Source organism: Aspergillus pseudodeflectus (genome assembly GCF_044049435.1).
Source record: "Aspergillus pseudodeflectus strain CBS 756.74 chromosome Unknown BJX68scaffold_2, whole genome shotgun sequence".
Classification (NCBI taxonomy): domain Eukaryota; kingdom Fungi; phylum Ascomycota; class Eurotiomycetes; order Eurotiales; family Aspergillaceae; genus Aspergillus; species Aspergillus pseudodeflectus.
The window spans coordinates 1,396,993-1,417,352 of record NW_027263778.1 but is presented as its reverse complement, the minus strand read 5'-3'; the positions used below and the strand labels follow the sequence as shown (position 1 = coordinate 1,417,352).

General features: G+C 50.7%; 8 protein-coding genes across 8 annotated transcripts; 4 read left to right on the top strand and 4 right to left on the bottom strand.

Moving 5' to 3' along the window:
* Positions 1-854: 854 nt before the first annotated feature.
* BJX68DRAFT_88327 (uncharacterized protein) lies at positions 855-2,129 on the bottom strand. Its single transcript, XM_071049930.1, has 3 exons — positions 1,409-2,129; positions 1,187-1,355; positions 855-1,116 (listed from the first exon to the last, which is right to left on the bottom strand). Coding segments are annotated over exons 1-3 (675 nt in total). The 5' UTR covers positions 1,913-2,129; the 3' UTR covers positions 855-1,114.
* A 1,491-nt stretch (positions 2,130-3,620) lies between these two features.
* BJX68DRAFT_275691 (short-chain dehydrogenase) lies at positions 3,621-5,151 on the top strand. The gene has a single exon (XM_071047893.1). It carries the CDS (start codon positions 3,958-3,960, stop codon positions 4,987-4,989), a length of 1,032 nt encoding a protein of 343 aa, XP_070905255.1. The 5' UTR covers positions 3,621-3,957; the 3' UTR covers positions 4,990-5,151.
* BJX68DRAFT_225602 (uncharacterized protein) lies at positions 4,870-5,995 on the bottom strand. Its single transcript, XM_071038402.1, has one exon. It carries the CDS (start codon positions 5,800-5,802, stop codon positions 5,308-5,310), a length of 495 nt encoding a protein of 164 aa, XP_070905254.1. The 5' UTR covers positions 5,803-5,995; the 3' UTR covers positions 4,870-5,307.
* A 127-nt stretch (positions 5,996-6,122) lies between these two features.
* Positions 6,123-7,880, top strand: BJX68DRAFT_261494 (uncharacterized protein; the record flags this gene model as incomplete). The annotated part of the gene is made up of 3 exons (XM_071044157.1): positions 6,123-6,404; positions 7,010-7,252; positions 7,299-7,880. 3 exons carry the CDS (start codon positions 6,123-6,125, stop codon positions 7,878-7,880), a joined length of 1,107 nt encoding a protein of 368 aa, XP_070905253.1.
* A 98-nt stretch (positions 7,881-7,978) lies between these two features.
* Positions 7,979-9,552, bottom strand: BJX68DRAFT_225599 (NAD(P)H-dependent flavin oxidoreductase). Its single transcript, XM_071038401.1, has 10 exons — positions 9,398-9,552; positions 9,327-9,350; positions 9,236-9,279; positions 9,107-9,181; positions 8,831-9,057; positions 8,771-8,779; positions 8,693-8,712; positions 8,521-8,644; positions 8,332-8,470; positions 7,979-8,282 (listed from the first exon to the last, which is right to left on the bottom strand). The coding sequence occupies exons 1-10, from the start codon at positions 9,456-9,458 to the stop codon at positions 8,016-8,018; spliced, it is 990 nt and encodes a 329-aa protein (XP_070905252.1). The 5' UTR covers positions 9,459-9,552; the 3' UTR covers positions 7,979-8,015.
* A 1,287-nt stretch (positions 9,553-10,839) lies between these two features.
* On the top strand, positions 10,840-16,155 carry BJX68DRAFT_261492 (uncharacterized protein; the record flags this gene model as incomplete). Its single annotated transcript, XM_071044156.1, has 18 exons — positions 10,840-10,943; positions 10,991-11,051; positions 11,269-11,555; positions 12,621-12,712; positions 12,770-13,144; positions 13,200-13,252; positions 13,306-13,808; positions 13,859-13,914; positions 13,969-14,150; positions 14,202-14,380; positions 14,439-14,465; positions 14,516-14,879; positions 15,001-15,085; positions 15,135-15,193; positions 15,246-15,462; positions 15,514-15,631; positions 15,676-15,770; positions 15,827-16,155. The coding sequence occupies 18 exons, from the start codon at positions 10,840-10,842 to the stop codon at positions 16,153-16,155; spliced, it is 3,186 nt and encodes a 1,061-aa protein (XP_070905251.1).
* A 502-nt stretch (positions 16,156-16,657) lies between these two features.
* On the top strand, positions 16,658-18,037 carry BJX68DRAFT_261491 (uncharacterized protein; the record flags this gene model as incomplete). Its single annotated transcript, XM_071044155.1, has 3 exons — positions 16,658-17,008; positions 17,064-17,132; positions 17,201-18,037. 3 exons carry the CDS (start codon positions 16,658-16,660, stop codon positions 18,035-18,037), a joined length of 1,257 nt encoding a protein of 418 aa, XP_070905250.1.
* Positions 18,038-18,157: 120 nt separating this feature from the next.
* Positions 18,158-19,968, bottom strand: BJX68DRAFT_88282 (major facilitator superfamily domain-containing protein). The gene has a single exon (XM_071049929.1). It carries the CDS (start codon positions 19,780-19,782, stop codon positions 18,220-18,222), a length of 1,563 nt encoding a protein of 520 aa, XP_070905249.1. The 5' UTR covers positions 19,783-19,968; the 3' UTR covers positions 18,158-18,219.
* Between the last annotated feature and the right edge of the window lie 392 nt (positions 19,969-20,360).

Sequence of the window (20,360 nt, the reverse complement as noted above, 5' to 3'; positions counted from 1 at the left end):
TTGTCAGGGCTTCGGTTGAGTATTTTCTCGTAAGCCTCATCAACATTCTGAGGTAGATTTCGGATGGCGTATCGAATATTCCCTTTTGTAAACCCTGGCATGTTCTCGATGACCTCCAGGGTGAGGCTGACCCAAAGGTACGTACGATTTGGAACAGATGTGAGTTGATCTTTCAGAAAGACACCCTCATCCGGCCGCAGGTCGTTCTCTTTGCCAATGTCCTCAACACGCTTCTCGATGACGAGGTCAATTTCATGCGAGATCTTCTGGATCTCAACCTCCTCTTCTCCACTTAGGTGAATCGTCGAGAGTTGATTTTCCAGTTTTTGAAACCCACGCCGTATGTGTTCGTATGGTCGGCTTGTTACCAAGAATTTCAAGTTGTGCTTATCGGGGCGTTCTAAGTAAAAGCGCCCCAAGGCTTGGATAAGCTGCTTGCGGTCGGCGTCCTGACACTCGTCAAGTGCATCGAGAATGCAGATAACCTCACCCGCTTCTTGCTTGGTTGTGACATCAAGTAAGATATTCCACAGATCGCTGAGTGATTCAACGAGATTCTTCCCATCACTATCCAACTTACCCAATACTGTATCAGATAAGAGATGTGGCCGTGCCATGAAAAATTGACGTAAAACTGCCGACAGAGCATTGGCGCCGCTCTTTTGATCAGAGAAATCGTCCTTGAAAAAGAAATAACACACTGTCCTTTTGGGCTTGAGGGCCAAGAATTCATCAATCAAGTACCTTGTTAAGACTGACTTTCCGCAACCCGGATCGGCTGATACCCACAAGAGCGCGGAGTGATCGCTCTGCTCCCAGGCTTGGAATAATGTATGACTCGTAAACCATTCACAGGTGCCGGGCACACGAGGACTATTTCTGTCTTTGCGATCCTTATACGGGCAGGTGTAGAGCAGCTTATAGAATTGCTTCATCTTCTCGTCTCGAGCTGAAGTGTTTCGCCAGAGCTGATCGTTTGATAAGGTGCTATGAATCTCCTCAAGCTTCCTCCTCACACCCGCGTTTTCAATTCGCAGAGTGAACTTCTCTGTGGAATCGTCGAGTTGTTGAATCTCCTTGATTAGATCATTCCACGCGTCCTGCTTGAACATATTTCTGAAGAGTCGAGAGACTGAGTGTTTGCGTAGATGGCATAGTGCCCGAGCCTGGAACTCGATTATCTTACAGTAGAGTAGGACCAGCTGTTCCTTCGATTTGTCCACGAACTGAGAGGCGAGTCCTACATTGGGCTGTAAGTGGAGGTCTTCCACAAGACGAAGGCGTGGGATCAAGGCAGACGTGAGTTCAAGACCCTGAACGAGGCTTTCATGTTGATCGGCGGCTTGTGAAACAAGCTAGATCCCATTAGAAAGTGGAGGACATCATGCTATTCACCAAACTGACTCACTAGAAGGCTGACCGTGATTCCAGCACAGACTATCGCAGCCGGTGGGCTTGCAATGGCGATTGTGTTGACTATATCCTTGACACAGAGAACATTTCGGCAAATCATGATAAGCTTTTCCTTGACTCCAACACTGTGATCCCCGAGTTTAACGACCCATCTTTTCTCCTCCAAATCACGAGCCTGACGGTCCAGGAAGCTGCATAGCTGATCTCTGGCGGTTGACCCGGCTGATTGGATACTGAACTGGAAATCGACTTCAAGGATTTCAGTAGCTGCCACTAGAATCTTACTAATCTCCTCGTCATTCTCCAGCGTCTGATGCGCTATTTCCCAAAGGTCATTAGCACGCTGAGCACATTGCGAAGAATTCCTGAGCGATTGTTGTGATGCGGTAGAATGGAGTTTTGGCTTTGTCGAATCATCGCTCTGACCTGACTTTTGGGGGGATTTATTTCGTGGAGAGAAGAGCCTTGGGAGTTTAACTTTCACCTTCCACGGTGGCATGGCGTACAGGAAAATAGGTGGGATCGCCAGCAACTCTTGAATCAAGACTCAATAGTCTTCGTTTCTAATGAAGTCGCATCAGAAATATCTGTCGATAAAAGATGAGAGCTGCTGGCGATGCGGGGTTAGAGAAAAAAGAATTAGCCTCAGCTCCCCCAGAAATGGGAGATAGCACCTAGGAAGGTGGCTGAGTCTGAAGCCGCAGTGCACCTGAATCCTGATTCGTACGTGATGTGAAATCCCTGTTTCAACCCAACAATCCCGCTGGGACGCGAAAAGCCCGATCATTCTGGCTTTCGAGTAGCCGGATTTGCGCGTTCGTGGACAAGGGTATTACTGCATATAGTAAGTGAATCATTGTCCCTAACAGAATCTTCAAACTGTTTGGTGGAGGGGTGGATGTGAAAATTGCAGGCTCGGGTGAGCTCTATTAGGAGGTATTAGAACAAGTGTCAATTCAAGTCAGTCTACGAAGCCGAAACGTGATGAGGATGGGTTTGGGATTCAAGAGGTTGAAGCTCCAACATTCATTCCCAGAAGTCCCCAGTAGCACCACCGACCAATTGGGCTTAGCGCCCTCGTCCACCCTGACCCTGTAACTCCTTTGATGCCCGCGGCTCTTTGATCGCCTTCCCCTCGAGATTGAACTCAATTGAATCTACTGACTGGGTCGCAATTTAGCTACCTTATGCAAAATTCCGCATAATCTAGTCACAAGCGTCTCATATACATTTCTCAGATCATACTTAGCAGAAATTGCGATACACAACGCCTCCTCTAGCAGGTCCTGCCTTCCCTCACAGATCCCAAGACGGGCAACAGCGCCGCAATTTCCGCTGCATAAAGGAATATGGCTTGGATGATTGAAGTTCTCGGTATAAAAGTTGTACAGTGCACGTATTAATAGTATGTCTTGCCTAATTCAACAGAGGCACAACATCACTGCCCACCAGTATCTTCACAACGTCAAGCCCTTGCACGAACTTGGCTTGGTCAGGCTGGCTATCCGATGGAGTTACCGTCTGTGCACTAGAGCACCACACGCTAGGACCAAAATGCCGAAGCCTGGGACCAATGTATCAAATTACATTTACAACGCCTGATTGATTGCGTTGAAATGCAGAGTGTGCGGCGAGAGGCTCGATGTCGGGGAACCTTGAGCTTCCCCAGTGTCCTTTAACAGCGAGCAGAAGGATCTGAAAGATTGAAAGTGAGGGAAGAGCTTGACTATCTCACTTTAGAGATCCGATTCTCCCCCAAACCCTCCGTTAGGGCTCTGGTGTTGTAACTGGGCGAGAAAGCCTACAGGAACACCTCGGGAATCTCCAGAATGTTAGCTGCCCTTCTGAACTCAGACGCAGCTCTGGACGCAGCCTCAACGCTCACCGCAAGAGGCGGGCACGCTCATATCTGACGCAATTTCAACTGCGGCAGCAACGGTAAGCTCTCCAAAATTCTCGTTCAGTCTCAAATTCAGGCTCGGAGGCGTGGCCGATGCCGGATGACCTCTTGTAGCCTACAGCTACGTGAGGGGATCGTTTCTAATTGCGCTGTACAAAGATACTATCGTGAAGGGAGAGAATACATCTAAATCTCGGTGGGTGTGACGGATTTCATGCTCAATTGGCAGCTGCCGGCTGCGAAGCTGATGGACCACAGGACGAAACATGATTGATTACTGATCATTCCACGACTCTTCACGTGGTGGGTTTATTTTATGATTAACAAACTCTGATTCCAGATGATACTGTACAGTTTGAAGTGATAGCCTAAGGCACCAACACAACGGGGGTAAGCTTCGGGGCTACCGGAGCAGTGGTCATCACGTCCGGAGATGTCTTTTCAGCAATGCTCCGCCACCTAAGTGGCCAATAAAACTATACCGACATCTCGGAGTAAGCAGAATCAATGGACGCTCAGCCCTAAGTCCGACTTTGTATATCAGGGCCACGAAAACACAGATTTTATACTTGATCCCAACATTCTCAAACCAACTCAATTTCAGGTCCACTTTCCAACTCAGAACAGCTTCATATAGTATCAGCATGTCTCTCACCTCGCGTAACCCCTTTCAGCTCTCTGGCCGGTACGCCGACCGCAATCGATGGGAAGTCCTCAACGGCCCAGGCGACTCCCGCGTCACAGCCGAGGAGATCGTCCGTGACGAGAACCTCGTGGACGCCTGGAGTGACAAAACCGTTCTCGTCACCGGCGTTTCCTCAGGCATCGGCGTTGAGACGGTCCGCGTGCTAGCCCTAACCGGTGCAACTGTCTACGGCACCGCGAGGAACCTCGAAAAGGCAAAGGAAGCCCTCGGCGAAGAACTGCTGGGCACAGGCCGCGTTCATCTTCTCTACATGGACAATACCGACTTGTCGAGCGTGAGGTCCTGCGCGGATGAGTTTCGCAAGCGGAGTCAACAGCTGAATGTGATGATCAACAATGCGGCCGTGATGAATACCCCCGAGGCCAGGACGAAGGATGGATTCGAGTTGCAGTTCGGGACGAACCATCTCGCGCACTTTGCGTTCTTCTGGCATCTCAAGGATCTGCTCTTGGCGAGCTCAACGCCTCCTTTCCACTCGCGTGTCGTGAACGTCTCCTCGGTCGCGCACCGCTACTCCCCCGTCCCCTTCAAGAACATCAACTGGGAAGGCAACTACAGCGGCTGGCTCGCATATGGCGCAAGCAAAACCGCAAACATCTATATGGCGACGCAGATCGAGCGGTTGTACGGATCTCAGGGACTGCACGGGTACAGTCTACACCCTGGCGGCTTCGTTAGTCCCAATCTCCAAAAGTTTTCGCAGGCGGAGATGCATGCGTTGGAGGGGGATGACCGTGCGCAGCGGTATTTGACGAATGTCGCGCAGGCGAGTGCAACAAGTGTCTATGGGGCTGTTTCGAGTGAAATTGAGGGAAGGGGTGGGCTTTATCTTGAGGGTGCGGCGGTGGTCGTGGAGGCTTGCCCGGCGGATGGGGACGCAGTTGAGTATGGGTTTGGGAAATGGACATTTGATCAAGAGGCGGAGGAGAAATTGTGGGAGCTTAGTAAGGGATGGGCGAAGGTGGAATAGTTCATAATTATGCTGTGTAGGACCATGCGTGAAGGTATCTTGTTGATAGCTAGGTACAGCCGAAGACTGTAGTTCGGGTGGTAACTAAATTGTGGTATAAGAAGTTTCAGAACGAATCTGACATGATCCTTTATGATCTCAACGAATGAAGCTTGTCAAACCGTCCAGCGATCCAACTAAACTCGGCACAGAGCTGCTTACAGCCCGTCTGTAATAAGCCTCCAACCAATAAGACAATGCCCACCCTCATTTCCCATTACCCCATCCGGCTAAACACATGTGGTAGTAGAACAATTAATAGCCACTGATTATTATATCCTAGAAATATTGCGCAAGCAAAGGGACCAGCAACATTCCTAACATCGAGATAGAACTGCCAAGCACATTCGCAGCATCCTCAGGATCATCCGTCGGCGATGGGGTCGCAACGCCAGACGAGGCTGTCGAAGCTCCCTGCAACTGATGAACCGTGGCCGTCTCAACGACCGTCGACATTGATCCGATATTAGTGGGATCCGTATCCGGGGCTGTCAAGATATTCGTCGGGATAGAGGTTGTATCTGCAGTCGCGGCAGCCAAGGTAGACGATTCAGAGACGGAGGCAGAAACGGGACCAGAAACACCGGTTGGAATGCCGCTTGCCGCGATTGAAGCTCCGGTCTGCACGACTGTGGGATTGACGCTGTATGAGGACTCGGGGCCGTTGCCGGCTGTGAGGATGCCGCCGACAAGATCTCCTAATGGGTCATCTGTAGGCCGGGCGGAGGATAGAGTGAGAAGGGCGAGCGGGACGATTGCCTTGGAGAAATGCATTTCGTGTAGATTTGTTCGGAAATGAGTGAGCGGATGAGAAGAGGTTCTCTGGATAAGAAATGAATGACGAGATAAATCAGAAGTCTGCTTGAACAAAGAGAGTGAACGGCGAACCTCAAATTTCTGCCCAAGCCCGCGGTTCGCAGGACCTACTCAGATTTATAAAGGGACCAATTTTCAAGAGTGAGGGTCCCAACCGGGGAGAACCAGGGATCCTCATCCTCGAACCAAACCAACCCCTTGGGTCCTGCAAAGGTGTGGGCAGCGGACCACTCCCGACACAGTAAAACCACATTATCGCGGTTTGAAACACAAGCGACATGCCGATCAGCAAATCCAACGACACCATCCTTCTCCAGAATCGAACGCCATGCTCGAACTGGTTCGTCGGCCCCGCCGTCCCACACTTTCCGAGGGAGTTTCGGGCGGGATCTTTGTTCGCGCTCTGCTCGCTTATAGGGCTGCTAAAGGCCGGTTCGAAATCCTTTGGAGCCGTTCAGAATTCGGCTGGGAGTTTCAGATCCTATTGGGCTGGTTTGGGGCTGATGATGTCAGTGATCGACGCGCTATTTGAACCTGTCAAACAAGGGGACCCAACCGAGGTGAGGATCTGATTCACTGATTCAGACGGGGATGCAGAAGGACCTTGCATAAATCTTCATTAGGTGCTTTTGTGAACATTGTACTGTAGGTATTAAAAGGATTTGTATTCCAAATCATTTTTGTCTACAACCAAGAGAAACGGAGAGAGAGATTGTTGGAGAGATCAGCACTGAGCCTTTGGAGCAAGTTGGAGAGGAATTTCCCAAGCCCGAGCGGACCCCGTCACGAGATAACCCTTGACCTTGACTTACTCCGGACTCCGACTATTTTCCAATCATGTTCCATTCTTTCTTGATTCCGCCTATGCGAGTTTAAGACCGGGGTAACCCATCATTCAGCTTCAATCTTAGACCTCAGCCGACACAATAACAGGCTGACCCCAACGCGACGTTGCGTTAGGCTTCGTATAATCATGTACACAGCCATCCCACCTCTGACTCAAAATGGCTCGGCATATCTCTTGTCTTGAGATAAAACTGAGCCGTCTGCTTCATTGACCAAATTTTCGTCAGCAAAGGAACACTAACTACAAACACTATTGACGATCGTCAGGAACATCTCGACGACAATGACAGACGGCCAACAATCCACCCACGGTCCCTAGTACTACACAAACCGCTACTGGCCCGAATTCTACGATCTCTGGGTGAAGCAGCTCTTCGGATCCGCCCTGGAGAAATATGACGCCTTCTACTGGAATCTTGTGCTGCCGTTCCTACAAAACAACGCCCACTCTAACGAGCCCCTGCGGATCGTCGACGTAGGCACGGGTACAGGCCGCGTTATCCAGGGCATCCTCAACGGCCTGAAGAAACACGACAGCCCGACCGGCTCACGGATCCACATTGTAAGTGTCGATCACAGCCAGGAAATGCTGAAATCGTGCGGAGCAGCTGCTTGCCTTTGAAGCGCGCCCACCGGTTGAAGTTTCATGGCCCAAAACATCTGCTGCGGACTTGGTCGACGAAAATCCTAATCTTCGCGATGCCGTCGATCTGATAACTTTTGCGGCCGGGAGTATTGGGCATTTAACAGCGGAGGGCGAAAGAGAGGCGTTCCTGGGCCAGGTTGCTCGGGCATTGGGCAAGACGGGCTCGTCGCAGAACGAAGCACGGCCAGTTGTGGCAATCTCGATTCTTGTGGAGACGGAGGATACGGATCAAGATCAGGATGATGGTGTTGAGTTCGGCGGGGAACTGCGGGTGCGGTCTTTAGAGTGGCCGAATCTGGAGTACAGGAAGTCTGCAACGACGAGGACGGTTGATAAGAGTAAGGGGCTGTTGGTCGAGGATTTCTTCACCGAAGTGGTCGATGTCGAGAGGGAGGCAGTCGTCTACGCTCAAAACTATTCCTGGAGTCTGAAAATCTTTGACCAGGACGTGTGGGAGAGGGAAGTGAGTCAAAGAGGCCTGCGCATCGCTCAGAAACTGGAGCAAGGCGTTGAAACATGGTATATGCTTCAGTTGGTCGACTAATGCTCATGAGCTCTACAATAAGTTGAACTCTGTAATTAATGCGACACAAACGCTTGAGTATACTCTTATAATATCCACCGAGTACGAAAGAACAGCTCTGTCATAGTACGTACATTTCTACATGGCCAAATCACCTCAGAGATTTGAACGGTTAGTATATAACCCACTAGCTCTTGACAGGTTCTCAATCGCTTCGCGCTCGATATTCTGAGCGAGCTGCGCGCATGTTGGAATATCCTTGATAAGCCCGCCAGCAAGACCGACAGACCAAACACCCGCATTGATGTCTCCAGTCTCGTACACGCCTTTACCTCGTTGTCCAGACATAAGGTGAGCCACTTGTTGAAATTGCGGTTCTAAGGTGCTGTTTTCAATCTTGTGCACCTCTAAGGTGACCTCGTTCTGTGAAGAATCAGCATATTGTTCCGACTGCAGCAGAGGCCAGTCTTACCCTGGCTAGTCGTGTGGTGTTGCGGAACTTTCGGAGGACGAGGATAGTGCCATTTTCGTCCATCTTAACAATTGCCTCCTTGACGTTGTGGTGGATTGGCGCTTCGATCGTGCACATCCAGCGGGTGCCCATGTTGATTCTACCACTATCAGCCTTAATACTTATGGAATCGTTGTTGGCTCAGCCTACCCTTGCGCGCCGAGGACAAGAGCAGTAGCAAGTCCCTTGCCATCGCAGAAGCCACCAGAGGCAATGAACGGAATCTTCAGCTCTTGGGCACATCGTCCAAGAAGGATCATAGATGTGATGTCATCTGATGCGGTTAGCGGCTGACTGGTTTGTTTAGCGAGACGATACGTACATTCACCTCCATGGCCAGCACTGCAGGGATCCTATGCGTCAGTTATGGAAACAAGTATTTTTGATCTGGAAACCATACCATTCAATACTGTAGATTCTGTTAGTGGCAACTCACAATCCTAGTTTAGAGTTGACCTACCCGTCGATGGAGATGCAGTCCACACCCTTCTCTTGCGCTTTTATGGCATGTCCCAAAGACACACACTTGTGGATGACAATCACCCCATTGTCCTTGAGATATTTGAGAATGGGTGTAGGGTTTCCCGCCGTTTCGATGACCTTAATACCCTCCTCGACCGCAGCCTTGGCGTAGCCCAGATAGTCGGGGGCGTTCATGGCCGGAAGCATGGTAATGTTCACACCAAACTAACGGGCCCATTAGCTTTCGGTGCTCATCGATCAGTCAAAGTATTACCGGTTTATCGGTCAAGGTCCGGGTGCGACGGATTTCCGCTCGGAGGGCTTCTGGGGAGGGCTGCGTGAGAGCTGTCTGTCGATTGTCAGCGAGACCGAACCCTTGTCCTTCGCTCTAATCTCTATGTACCAGGAACCCGAGTCCTCCAGCGTTTGCAACAGCAGACGTCATCTCTGGTCACAGTCAATCATGGATCTAGAGATCGTAGCGACAGACCTACCAGCGCGACCAACCCACATCATCCCTAGAAAGTCAGAAAGATGCCATATCTACCACTGGATGGGAGCTCACCTCCTTGAACGATGGGAACTTTGATCCCGAAGGTCTCTGTCAACCATGTGTTGAACGGCATCTTGGCGATTTTCAAAGGTGAGGGTTTAGCGATGAAAAATCGGCAACGGAAGGTGCGTAAAAACAGAGAAAAGTTGAATCATAAAAAAAAAAAAGCGATCTCAGATTCAGACGGGTACGGCCGTATTTATTAGAAGCCGAACCGACAAGCCGCGGCCCAAGCCAATCGATCGTTTTCGCATGAAGTCATTGAGGGATAGGCCCGGTGGCTAAGCAACTAATTCAGCAGCAGCACTCGAAGAGATTGACTGCTCTTTATTCTGATACCAGATCCGCGAAATATCTAAGCAAGAATGCAGGGTCGTTGCTCTGTCGGAGCCCAAGACCGCGCTCAGTCGCGTTCGTGTTACCACAATGTACCCCAATAATTTCCCCGCATTTTCATATGCAGGACTCTCCCACGGCGTCGCGTGAGCCTCGGCATTCCAGAAGAGGACAATTGACACCTCAGGTTCTTGAAGGGACCACAACCCTAAGCACATCCGTTCCTTCCATTCTCGCCGGTTTACATACTGGTTGGTAGATCAAAGGACATGGTCGCACCTTCCTGGTTATGTAGCCAAGTTCGCATTCCCAAGGCAGGTGCGATGGGGCGTGGTGTTACTCACACCTTCCAATCTGATACCGCGCGCACCCCCGTGCCTTCCCTACAAAACAGCTGTGCTCTTTCTGAACCAAGAGACCTCAATATAAACACCCTAGCTTCGCCTTGTACGAGCCGGCAGAAGTATACAACAATAGGCCTGACTTTTCTTCTGTGTTCAAAAGTCTCAAAAACAACACAGTAGAAGGAAACGAGAGATCAAGCATTCAAGTTTGAGCTCATGGCATCGGGACAACCTGCCAGACAGAAGCATGTTCTCCCTTTAAGGATGACAGTAGCAGTGAGGCCATTAACTGCTTCTAACAGAAAGCCGATACGTGATACTCGAATCTCGCTTTAGGAGTTTTGATTCACTGAAGCATTGACCTGCTGTCCGTTTAGCCTTCACTTTTCCGAGAAAACCGAACTTTTGACAGATTTTCCATTGCTTTAGTACCATCATATTGATGTTAAGATGGCAGTTTTCTTCAAGTGAGACCTTCACTTTCCTTGCAGCTGCGTGAGAGGGATCGCTGCGGACAGGATCATTCACCTGGATTCGGAATCCTATTTTCCCCCGGATATTCAGGCGCTCTAGGTATTTCATCCTCACATTCTAATCTTCTGGATTATTCTCAGACTGCCCACACAGCCTGGAGACCTCAGAACCCAATTATTCTGCTGTTACATCCATTTCGACTTTCTGCGCGTTGAGGCATTGCCAAATCTTATTTGTATCCGTCTTTTTGAGCCAAATCTGCGATAGAATTACATCACCCCACTTCAAGACGACACAAACATGCAGTATCGGGCACAAATGGCCGAGTCCGAGGACAATAAGCCGGTCACCATGGAGTCATGCCTCGAGCAGGAAACAGGAAACCTGAAGGCTTGCCTGAAGAGGTGAACTCCCTGAGTCGCACAATGAGATTCCGCTAACAATGCCATAGCTACTACCTGAGCTCGAGGTTCACAGACATGACCATAGTTACGAGCGAGAAGGAGTTTAAGGTACACAAGCTCCTAGTATGCAGCCAATCGGGATTCTTTGCGCGAATGTTTGATGGAAACTGGCTGGTATAAAATCTATAATCTTTGTTAAGGTCGTGGTATGTTACTAGCATCCAAATCTAGGAGACGAGCACGAGCACTGTGAAGCTCATGGAAAACGACTCTCGTTTCGTTCAAGTCATGGTCGACTTCATGTATCCATCTCGGAGCTTACCAGATCGCCGACAAGTACGACGTACCGGATCTGAAAAAGTACGCAAATTCGCAGTTCGAATGTCTAATCAAGATCGGTTGGGTTATGGATGACTTTCCACTGGCCATCGCGCAGGCGTATGCAGCGACCCCCACTAGCCACAGAGGTCTTCGCGACGCCATTGTTCGGACCACCAGCCTTCATTTCAGCGAATTGCTTGAAAAAGGAAGTTTCGTCAAGGTTCTCGAGAACACTCCTGGGTTTTCTGCCGACATGGCAAAGCATATTTTTCGTGACCGGCGTGTTAACAAGTGAGTTGGGTGTAATTCCATCCACCTGCCCTCCATTGAAATGGCAAGCCAAGCATGCGTGGAGAGCTGACATACTCCAGCATAGTTCAGATTGGTGCTGAGACTTATTTGATGACTGAGGACGAAGATAATTCCGCAGGCTTGGGCCAGGGAGGATGGGCAGGATGGTCTCTTTAGGTTACGGTGCTGAAACATATCTGCATGTCCTTGCTTGAGATAAGCGCCAGGATGCGATCAACTTGTGCTCTCGACATGTCGTCTTGGAATTTTAGCCCCCATCTGTAACATACAAGGACGGGGCTCAATAGAATTATCATGAGCGGATTTGGAAAGTTCTTTTTGTCCAGTCAATGCTGTTCTATTTTTGGACAAGCAGAGGTGCATGCATATCGGATTTGAGGAACACCTCGCACGCGGTGTAGTTCAGCGGCGCAGTCATCCTGCAGTAGTTCTAACACTCGCGCCTACAAGCCCCGCCTAGGTAGGGCCATCAGCCAACAAAACCGGCTTTCTGCCTCGCGAGTCGCTTTTCTGGAGAACAAAGGCCGTGGATAAATATGGGGGTGCAGTCGCGATTCGAATGGATTGCTTTCACTTTCTCAATCCCATTTTCCTCTCATTAAACAGGACAATAGCTGGAGAAAAGGGCATGGATCCAACTATTGGCTCTAGGAGAACATCCCCTCCTCTTCACCCTGATGGTGCTCCCTCAACTTCTCCTCCTTCCTTTACCTTTGGTTCCCCCGCTATAACACAGCCGTTTTCCCTCCCTGCTTCTTCTCTTCAGACAACCCCGTTCAGGTTTTCTGCCCCATCAACAACTGCCGCCAGTACATTTACCTTTTCTTTTACTCCCTCTTCAACCGCAAGCGTTCCCTCAGGTCCCCCATCTACTGAGAGCCCTGGAACTTTTTCTGAGTCTACCCCTCCTGTTCTTACTCCGTCTTCTTCGCGAGAATCAACCGTCTCATCAACACGAGCGTTATTCTCGAACCTGGATCTGAGCACTAATCCTAGCCAACGAAGTGCTAGTTCTTTTCTTCCAAGGATTGACCAAAGTGGCAGCCACGCGTCTGGTGCTCTACCTTCTAGCCTCCATGTATCGACCTACCGGGATCTATACAACGCCACTCCAACTCCACAGCCAGGCCCCCGCAGTGAGTCAAGCTCACCGACCGTTCGTAATACTCGCGGGCCAGATACTTCGCGTCTAGGCTCTGTCACCTCGGATTTGAGTGGGTTGGTGATTCAAAGCAATGAGACAGCACGAGGTCAAGGGAGAGAAGAAGACAACGAGTCTGTTAACAGCTTCATTGACGACGACCACTTGGAAGGTGACGATGATACTCCCACATACAACATCCGCGAGGAAGCCCTTCCTAGAGCTCCGATATACGACGTCGGATTGCAAAATGCTTTAAGGGAGGTCAGAACTCATCTCACTGATCTCAAATCATCAATGGCAAGGTTCCATCTGGTACATGACGAATCTACGAGGGTACATGAGCTATACAAACAAATCGAGTCGATGAGCAGGTTTGAATACCCAGAAACCCGCATAGTTGGGTTTATTGGAGACTCGGGCGTTGGTGTGTATTCTCTCTGAAAAGGAATCTTCCGCTCAAAAGGCTAATCCCAGGCCAGGCAAAAGCAGCCTCATAAACTCTCTTCTTGACTGTGATGGCTTGGCACGGACGGTAATGTCAAATCTTCTTTCTCGTCTTTAGTATATTAAACTGATATTAATTAGAGTGCAAGTGGGGTTGCTTGTACTTCCGTTGTCACCGAGTTCAGACACATAGACGAGACGCACCGGAACCCATTCACAGTGGAGGCAGATTTTATGAACATGACAGAAATGAATGATCTCCTTGAGGAGCTGCTCAGGGCATACCGAATGCACCATACCATTCACGAGGTCAGTGATCGAGAGGACCCAGGGGAGAGGGACCGAATAAGGTCGCTATCTGCCCGTTCTTGGGAAACGTTAAAGTCACTCTTTCCAGACGAAGCAGATATGACTGAACAGTTCCTATCGAGCGAGGCGCCCGGTGCACAGGAGAGGATCCTTGGACGCCTCAAAGAATGGGCGTTGGCTGGTTTGGACCACCGGCCTGGCGGTCCGAATGCCCTCAACCTCACACTTACTGCAGATACTATCCATGATTGCAAAGGAAATCTCGATGTCCTTACTGTCACTCCACGACGTGACGGAGGGACGCCCGCGATCTGGCCTTTCGTCAAATTGATCAGGTATCTGCGTTCATGGTTGACTTGGCGAGCCTTGTTAACGAATTAACTAGGGTGTACCTTGACTCGCCCATTCTACGAACAGGCTTGGTTGTAGCAGATCTACCAGGTAAGCTCTTGAAAAACAGCAGATAGCGGCTTCAGTATGTTGAGCAGAGTCTAGGACTTCGAGACCTCAATTACGCTCGTGAGCGAGCTACTACGGAATATCTTCGTTGCACGTGTGAGGAGATCTTTGTAGTCAGCGAAATCAGTCGATGCACCTCGGACCCTTCAATCAGAGATACTAAAGATAAACTCGTTCGACGCCAACATCTGCGGATAGTTTGTACAAAATCTGAATCTGTGAGTCTCAGAAAAGCCTGGGTCGACGAATGCTAATTGATTCCCAAACAGGAAGTGAACGTTGAAGAATTCACCCGTGACCCGGATATGCCCAGAGAAGCAAAGGCAAAGGCCAGAGAGCTTCGGGATCGGATTAAAAGTACCAAGGCGTCCATTGATAGATTGTCCTCTCGACGCCGTTCGAGTGGGAGACAAGGCCGGCACATTGCCATACGAGAAGTCGAGATGGGGTGAGTAATGGATAGTGGACAGCAAGACATGGAATCTAATATTTTCATCTCCCCACAGAGACGAGCTATACAGGCTTGAATTCGAGTATGTGACCTTACATTGGCACAAATCAGAACACAGACTGACGCCCTTAGACTCGAGCAACATTTGATAGAGGCGCGAAACACATCCGTTACCACCGCCCTTTTAGATCAATATCAGCAAGACGTCAAGGTGTACTGTGTAAGCAGTAAGCTGTACAGTGACCATCGTCGTGACTCCAGGGAGCAAACTCACAAGTACATCCAGCTCAGTGGAATACCTGGACTGCGACAATATTGCCAATCCGTCCCAGCCGAGGCTCAGTTGCGGGCAACATCAGGCTTCCTCACCAATCGTGTGCCTGGTCTTCTTTTGTCTCTAAGCCAGTGGGTTCTCGCTGGTGCAAATCCTCTCACAGTGGAGAGGGCTGCAACCCTCCGCCGGGTTTTGGACGAGGCTCAAAGAACGCTGCAAGCGGTATGTTGATTTCTGGTAGACGCCCGACCCACGTGCAGCCTCTATTAAGCTTGTTGTGGAAGGCTATACGGAGCCAGTGACCTGTGGAAACCAGGGGGCTTTGCATGCTAACGACGGGTAGCGCCTCGCCTCTCGCAATTCATGCGTTCAAGACCTAGAGCGCAGCCTTAATAGACAGTTCACCAATTTGATCATCCGTGGTATACGTATGTTCTCTTGAGAACCCTTATTAGTGGCCTGCTAAAACAAACTTAGGTACTTCACAAGAAAGATGGATAACGGGAGCTATTAGGGCTGGCCAAGACTGGGCAACAGTGGGTTTACATGATAGCCCAACGTGCTGCTTCTGATTATAACCTCTGCCAGTTGTATCATTCAACATATTTCGCATTTTGTCGAAAATATGGAACCCATCAGCCCAAGGACCAGGTGCTACGATATTGGAACGAAGAAATTCTCCAGGACGCGAATGATGACCTCGTCGCGAGCTGGAGTGCGCTGAAAACATCGCTATATGAGCAGCACAATGCTGCTGAGACTTTAGTTGTCGGGCTATTCGCACAAGTTTGCGAGACACTTGAAGGTGAGCACTTTCTTTTGAACTCTTGGGGAATGTGCGTTGATTGATTGTGAGATCATGTCCATCTCGCGCCCGAACAACTGGCAAATCTCTTAGAAAGTATGGAAGCGCAAAAGGGTATTGTCCTTGATGCCGTTCAGAGGGCATTTGATGATCTTCTTCTGCATACGGAGTATGTGCCCAAGTCAAACAAGGAACCACGTCTGACTATGATAGGCGGATCACTCAAGACGTTCTCGATGGCCGTAACAGTACTTCTTACATCAGAGAAATTATGCGCCCGGCGTACAACGCCTGTCAAGCTGACTCTGGTAGGTTTCCACGGCCTGTACAACAAGACCAGCAAGCTAACACTAAATCCAAAAAGGAACCGGCAGTGATGCACGACGGAAGCGTATTATGGACCACCACATTCGGACTTCTCAGATTTTCGTCCAATTCGCAAACAATATAAAGGCCGCCTACTTGGATATTATGGGCACTGTTTTCTCCGATTTACGGCAGAGACTAAGAGAAGAGGTGCAGAATATTGCCCAGAACTTGGGAGCCGCTATTACGGACGAAGACGAGATACCAGAAACCGAACAGGCTCCCGAGCTTGCGACGAGGGTGAGGGCTGGATTATCGGGACTAGAAGTGCGCCTCAATGAGGCGCAGTCGATTCTTCAGGGCTTGCAGAATGGCGGCGAGAGTTGATGTATTTTGATGAGAGTAGTGTCCATGCTTTGATGTCTGATCTTGTGTAGTATTTTGACTTGAAACATGACGATTTATGCTGCGAAGAAACTTGCTGGGATATGGTTGCAACAACGACTGCACCAATTATCAGACGAGCCGGAATAGGAAAGAGCACAGGCGTTCTTACAATACCAAACCCCCTTAGGGCTGTTGTCGCGTCTTGTGGAAGGGGCTCGATGCGGTTTCTTTGTTGTGCGGGACCAAATCACCATCCGGCAATACCTCGCCTCGCTCTCGCAGACTCAAACTAGCCTTGATCTATTCTTTGATCTCGTGGCCTTTGGCCTCGTGGGACGATCCCTTTCCTTTGTCATCCAGACGATCTGAGACTCGACGCCTCCTTAGTATTCTTTCTTGCATACCATACTATTTCAATGGCTCCTCCCTCGCCCTCCTCAACCCCACGAGTCTCTAATTTCTGGCAGGATTTTACAAGGCACACATACCAGAGTTAACGAAAATGTCGTCAAGCGACACATCTTCAAGATCAGAAACGCCAACAACAACACGACGCCCAGAGACACCAACATCAACCACGTCTGCCGCAGCAGAAACACACACCATCAAAGTCGGTCCCAAGGAGGACCCGCATGGTTATGTACCACGCTCGCTAACGGCCAACGTCGGCGACCTCGTCGTCTTCGAGTTCTACCCGAGAAACCACTCTGTGGTCCAGGCGGACTGGAAGGCGCCGTGCATACCGGCCGACGGGGACTATTTCTTCTCCGGTATCAAGAACGAGTTTGAGGAGGTTAATGGGCAGGTCGTGGGGAGGTTACCGACATGGAATCTGAGTATCGAGAGAGATGAAGTATGTTCTACTGGTCTGGCGTGGGTATGAGTAATATGTACTGACATCTGGGTAGCCGATTCTCTTCTATTGTACAGGGACCGACTCCTGTATTGTGAATGGCATGGTGGGAGCTATTAACCCGGTAAGTCCATCCCCATCCCCATCCCCACTAGCTCGTCAGAGCCTCAAACTAACCACAGGCTGAACCAGAACTCAACAATGAGCTGGGACTCCCAGCACTCCGCCGCGCTCGACTCCCCCTACATGCTCCTCCCCGGTCAATCAATGCCCGCAGAAGGCGAAACCAACAACCCAGGCACAGGGACAACACCACACACGACCGGCACCGCGACCTCCGACCCAAACACCAGCCCGAGTTCCTCATCTCACTCCTCATCGGGCCTCGGCCCAGGCGCAATTGCGGGTATCGTCATCGGCGCCGTCGCGTTTGTGGTTATTCTCTGCGTGCTGCTGTTCATCTTGGGGAGAAACCGCGTGTATAAGAAGTGGGTTTCGTCGTCGGAGAGTGGCGTCGTTGGTGGGAGTGTAAATGCGCTTAGGACGGCGAAGAGGGCGCTTTCGACTTCTGCTGCGGGTGAGGGTGGGAAGAGTGAAGGTGGGGATGCACCAGTGTTTGGAGGGAGTCCGGTTGGGGAACTAGGGCTGGCTCCCCCTACTGGACCCGGGTCTGTGCTCAGTGGCTCTGGTTCTGCGACTGGCACTGGCACGATCGGGACAGGGACAGGGACAGGGACAGGGACAGGGACGGGTTTTGCCTCCCTTGATTATCCGCCGAGCTTGCCGCGGAGTGCGATCTTCTCAGCGCATGAGAGCGGATATGGCCAGGGATTTGGGACAGGTCACTCCTCGCAGGTTCTCAGTCAGCGCCCGAGTTTAGGTCCAGGTCAGTTCCAGGGGCTGCATCATGCAGGTCAGCAAGGGCAACAGCAGCAGCCGTATTGGATCTGGGATCAGAGTATTCAGCCTCATCCATACATGCCTAAGAAGGAAGGGCCCTCGGAATTGGAGGGGGAGCCATCTCGATAGATGCTGCCACTCATTTTGTTATGTATCCAGGATGGAATTCTGTAATTTTGGATTATTTGTGAAAAGTGCCGAACAGGGTTGAGCGAGGGTCATAATTAGATTTATGTATTAAGAAAGAAACATTAGCTGATGAATATCATAGTCTAAATCGTATCTATAGTCGTGGCAGTTCCGTCCGGTGCTCAGTTCAAGTCCTCCTTGGAAGAGAGCTGTGCAAGACCTGGCAACTCGTGTTCCAGGTCCTCATCATGGAGCATCTTCGGGTTCAGAGACACGGATCCTCTCGGCACGAAGGTGGCCACTAGCACCAGTACCGCAACCACAGTGAACTGAACACTGCCCACGTTCCGGATTGCCTCAAAAATATTTCCGTTGCCTTCTGATCCGCCCGTGTCCGCGTAGACGTGATCGATGTAGCTTCCGAGGATAGGAGAGGTAATTGCATAAAGAACGATGTAGGTCGAGTAGAGAAAGGCCATGACGGCACCAAGAGAAGAGACGTTTCGAGTCTTCGACTCGACTCGGGCAAGGGAGGCTTGGATGTACGCTGCCAAAGAGACGTCACCGGCTGCCCAGCCGAAGGAGATAGGTAGAAAGGTTGCGGCGGCAACCCAGGCCATCGAGACCTGGTGTTGTTCCGGTCGCCAGTACGGCAGGTACCAGGTTATAAGGAGAAGGATAGCGTCGAGTCGTAGCCACGGAATCGGCGTAGAGACCGTGTTGGTGAAGAGAATGACAAAAAGAGCGCCGAATAGTTCTCCCAAGTTCGAGCCTCCGACAATGATTTGGGACCAGGCGGCGTTGCCGAGATAGCGACGGGCGATAGCAGGGGCGATGCTGTTCTCGAGGTATCGATGGGCGTACAGTGCGATCGAGTATCCGGGCAGCAGCCAGACAAACCTGCGAGAGGAGAAGAGGAGTCGAGCACCGGTCCAGATGGACTCGAGAAAGAGCCAAAATCCGACGACAACGGCCTGGATGTAGTGGGGTTGGTCTTCGAGAACCTGGGTTCGTTGACTCTGGAATCCACGGTCGGTGAGGAAAAACCAGCCAACTGCCGCCAGGGCAAAGCAAACCGGGGTAATCAGGAAAGAATAATTGTTTCCAAAGTAGGGTATCAAAGCTAGAGCAGTGCAAAAAGCACCACTTGTCCCAGCCACTTCGTAGAATATATGCACAAGAGCATCCACCTGGCGCAGCTTCTGCACATTGCCGCCGACCAAGTCTCGAGGAATGACGCGGCGAATCAACTCGACCATCCCGTACGCAACTCCAGAGACACAGTAGACCGGGATGATGCCATCGGTATTGTAGTTACCGTAGTAATGAAAGTCGTGTTCAGGGTGCCGGTCGCGGAAGCTGGACGGGGCAAATGTGCCCCCTGTGCTAGCATCGATGATAAGCAGCAGGGCACTGAGTAGGCCAAACACCAGGACGGCACCAGCCAAAACAAGCCGGGAGGGGAATCTCCGGATTAGCGGGGCGATCAGGATGGATCCGACACACTGGCAGGCCTGGTTTAGGCCCACCATGAGTCCAACCCGCTGAAAGGTTTTGGGTTGGGTGTTGGTGCGCCAGGCATCGTAGTCGTAGCGGTTTGTTGCAAGTGTCACAATGGAACCGTTGAAGGCTTCCAGGCCGAACTTGTACATCATGATCCCCAGGATGTAGACGGCTATGTTGCGCCTTTCCGCAGGGGTGAATACGCGCCAATTGTATTTGACTGCATCATAGAATTGTGCCATAGCATTGAATTCCCCATACTCATCAATATAGACAAACGAGTGGGATCATAATCACGATCAGGGACTGGGGCCCGGGTGCGATATAAGTAAATGACAGGTACGGCTCCCACTGTCAGAACCGTTCGCTCGCCATGTCGCCGACTGACTCGGCCACCATCCTCCTCCTCTGGTTGCACCACAACCCATCTGATTGGCACCTTGGCGGGGTATCTTCAGGAGCAAATCCAGCTCCGAATTTCAGGCACGTTGAAAGTGGGCAGTCACAGGGATGGCGTCAACGCGTCGCTTAGTGCGCGAAAAGAAAGCAAATGGAAGCCTGGAACTCGTGTAGAAGCTCTTGGGAGGCTGGGATTGATCCTGGTCGTGGTGTTTGATGGAGGAATCGAAGCCCTCAGAGCACGCACGTGGTGGAGCAGCCTGCATCCAGTAAGCCTACGGATCACGTGTGGAGAATGGGGTGAGGTCGGGTCGTGCCAAGAATTGTACCTTGCGGCCTGAGGCCACAATAATTGGAAGTGTCTTGTTGTTTCTGATAGATGACAGGTCTACCAAGCCTCAGAATCTCTTGAAGATTGTTC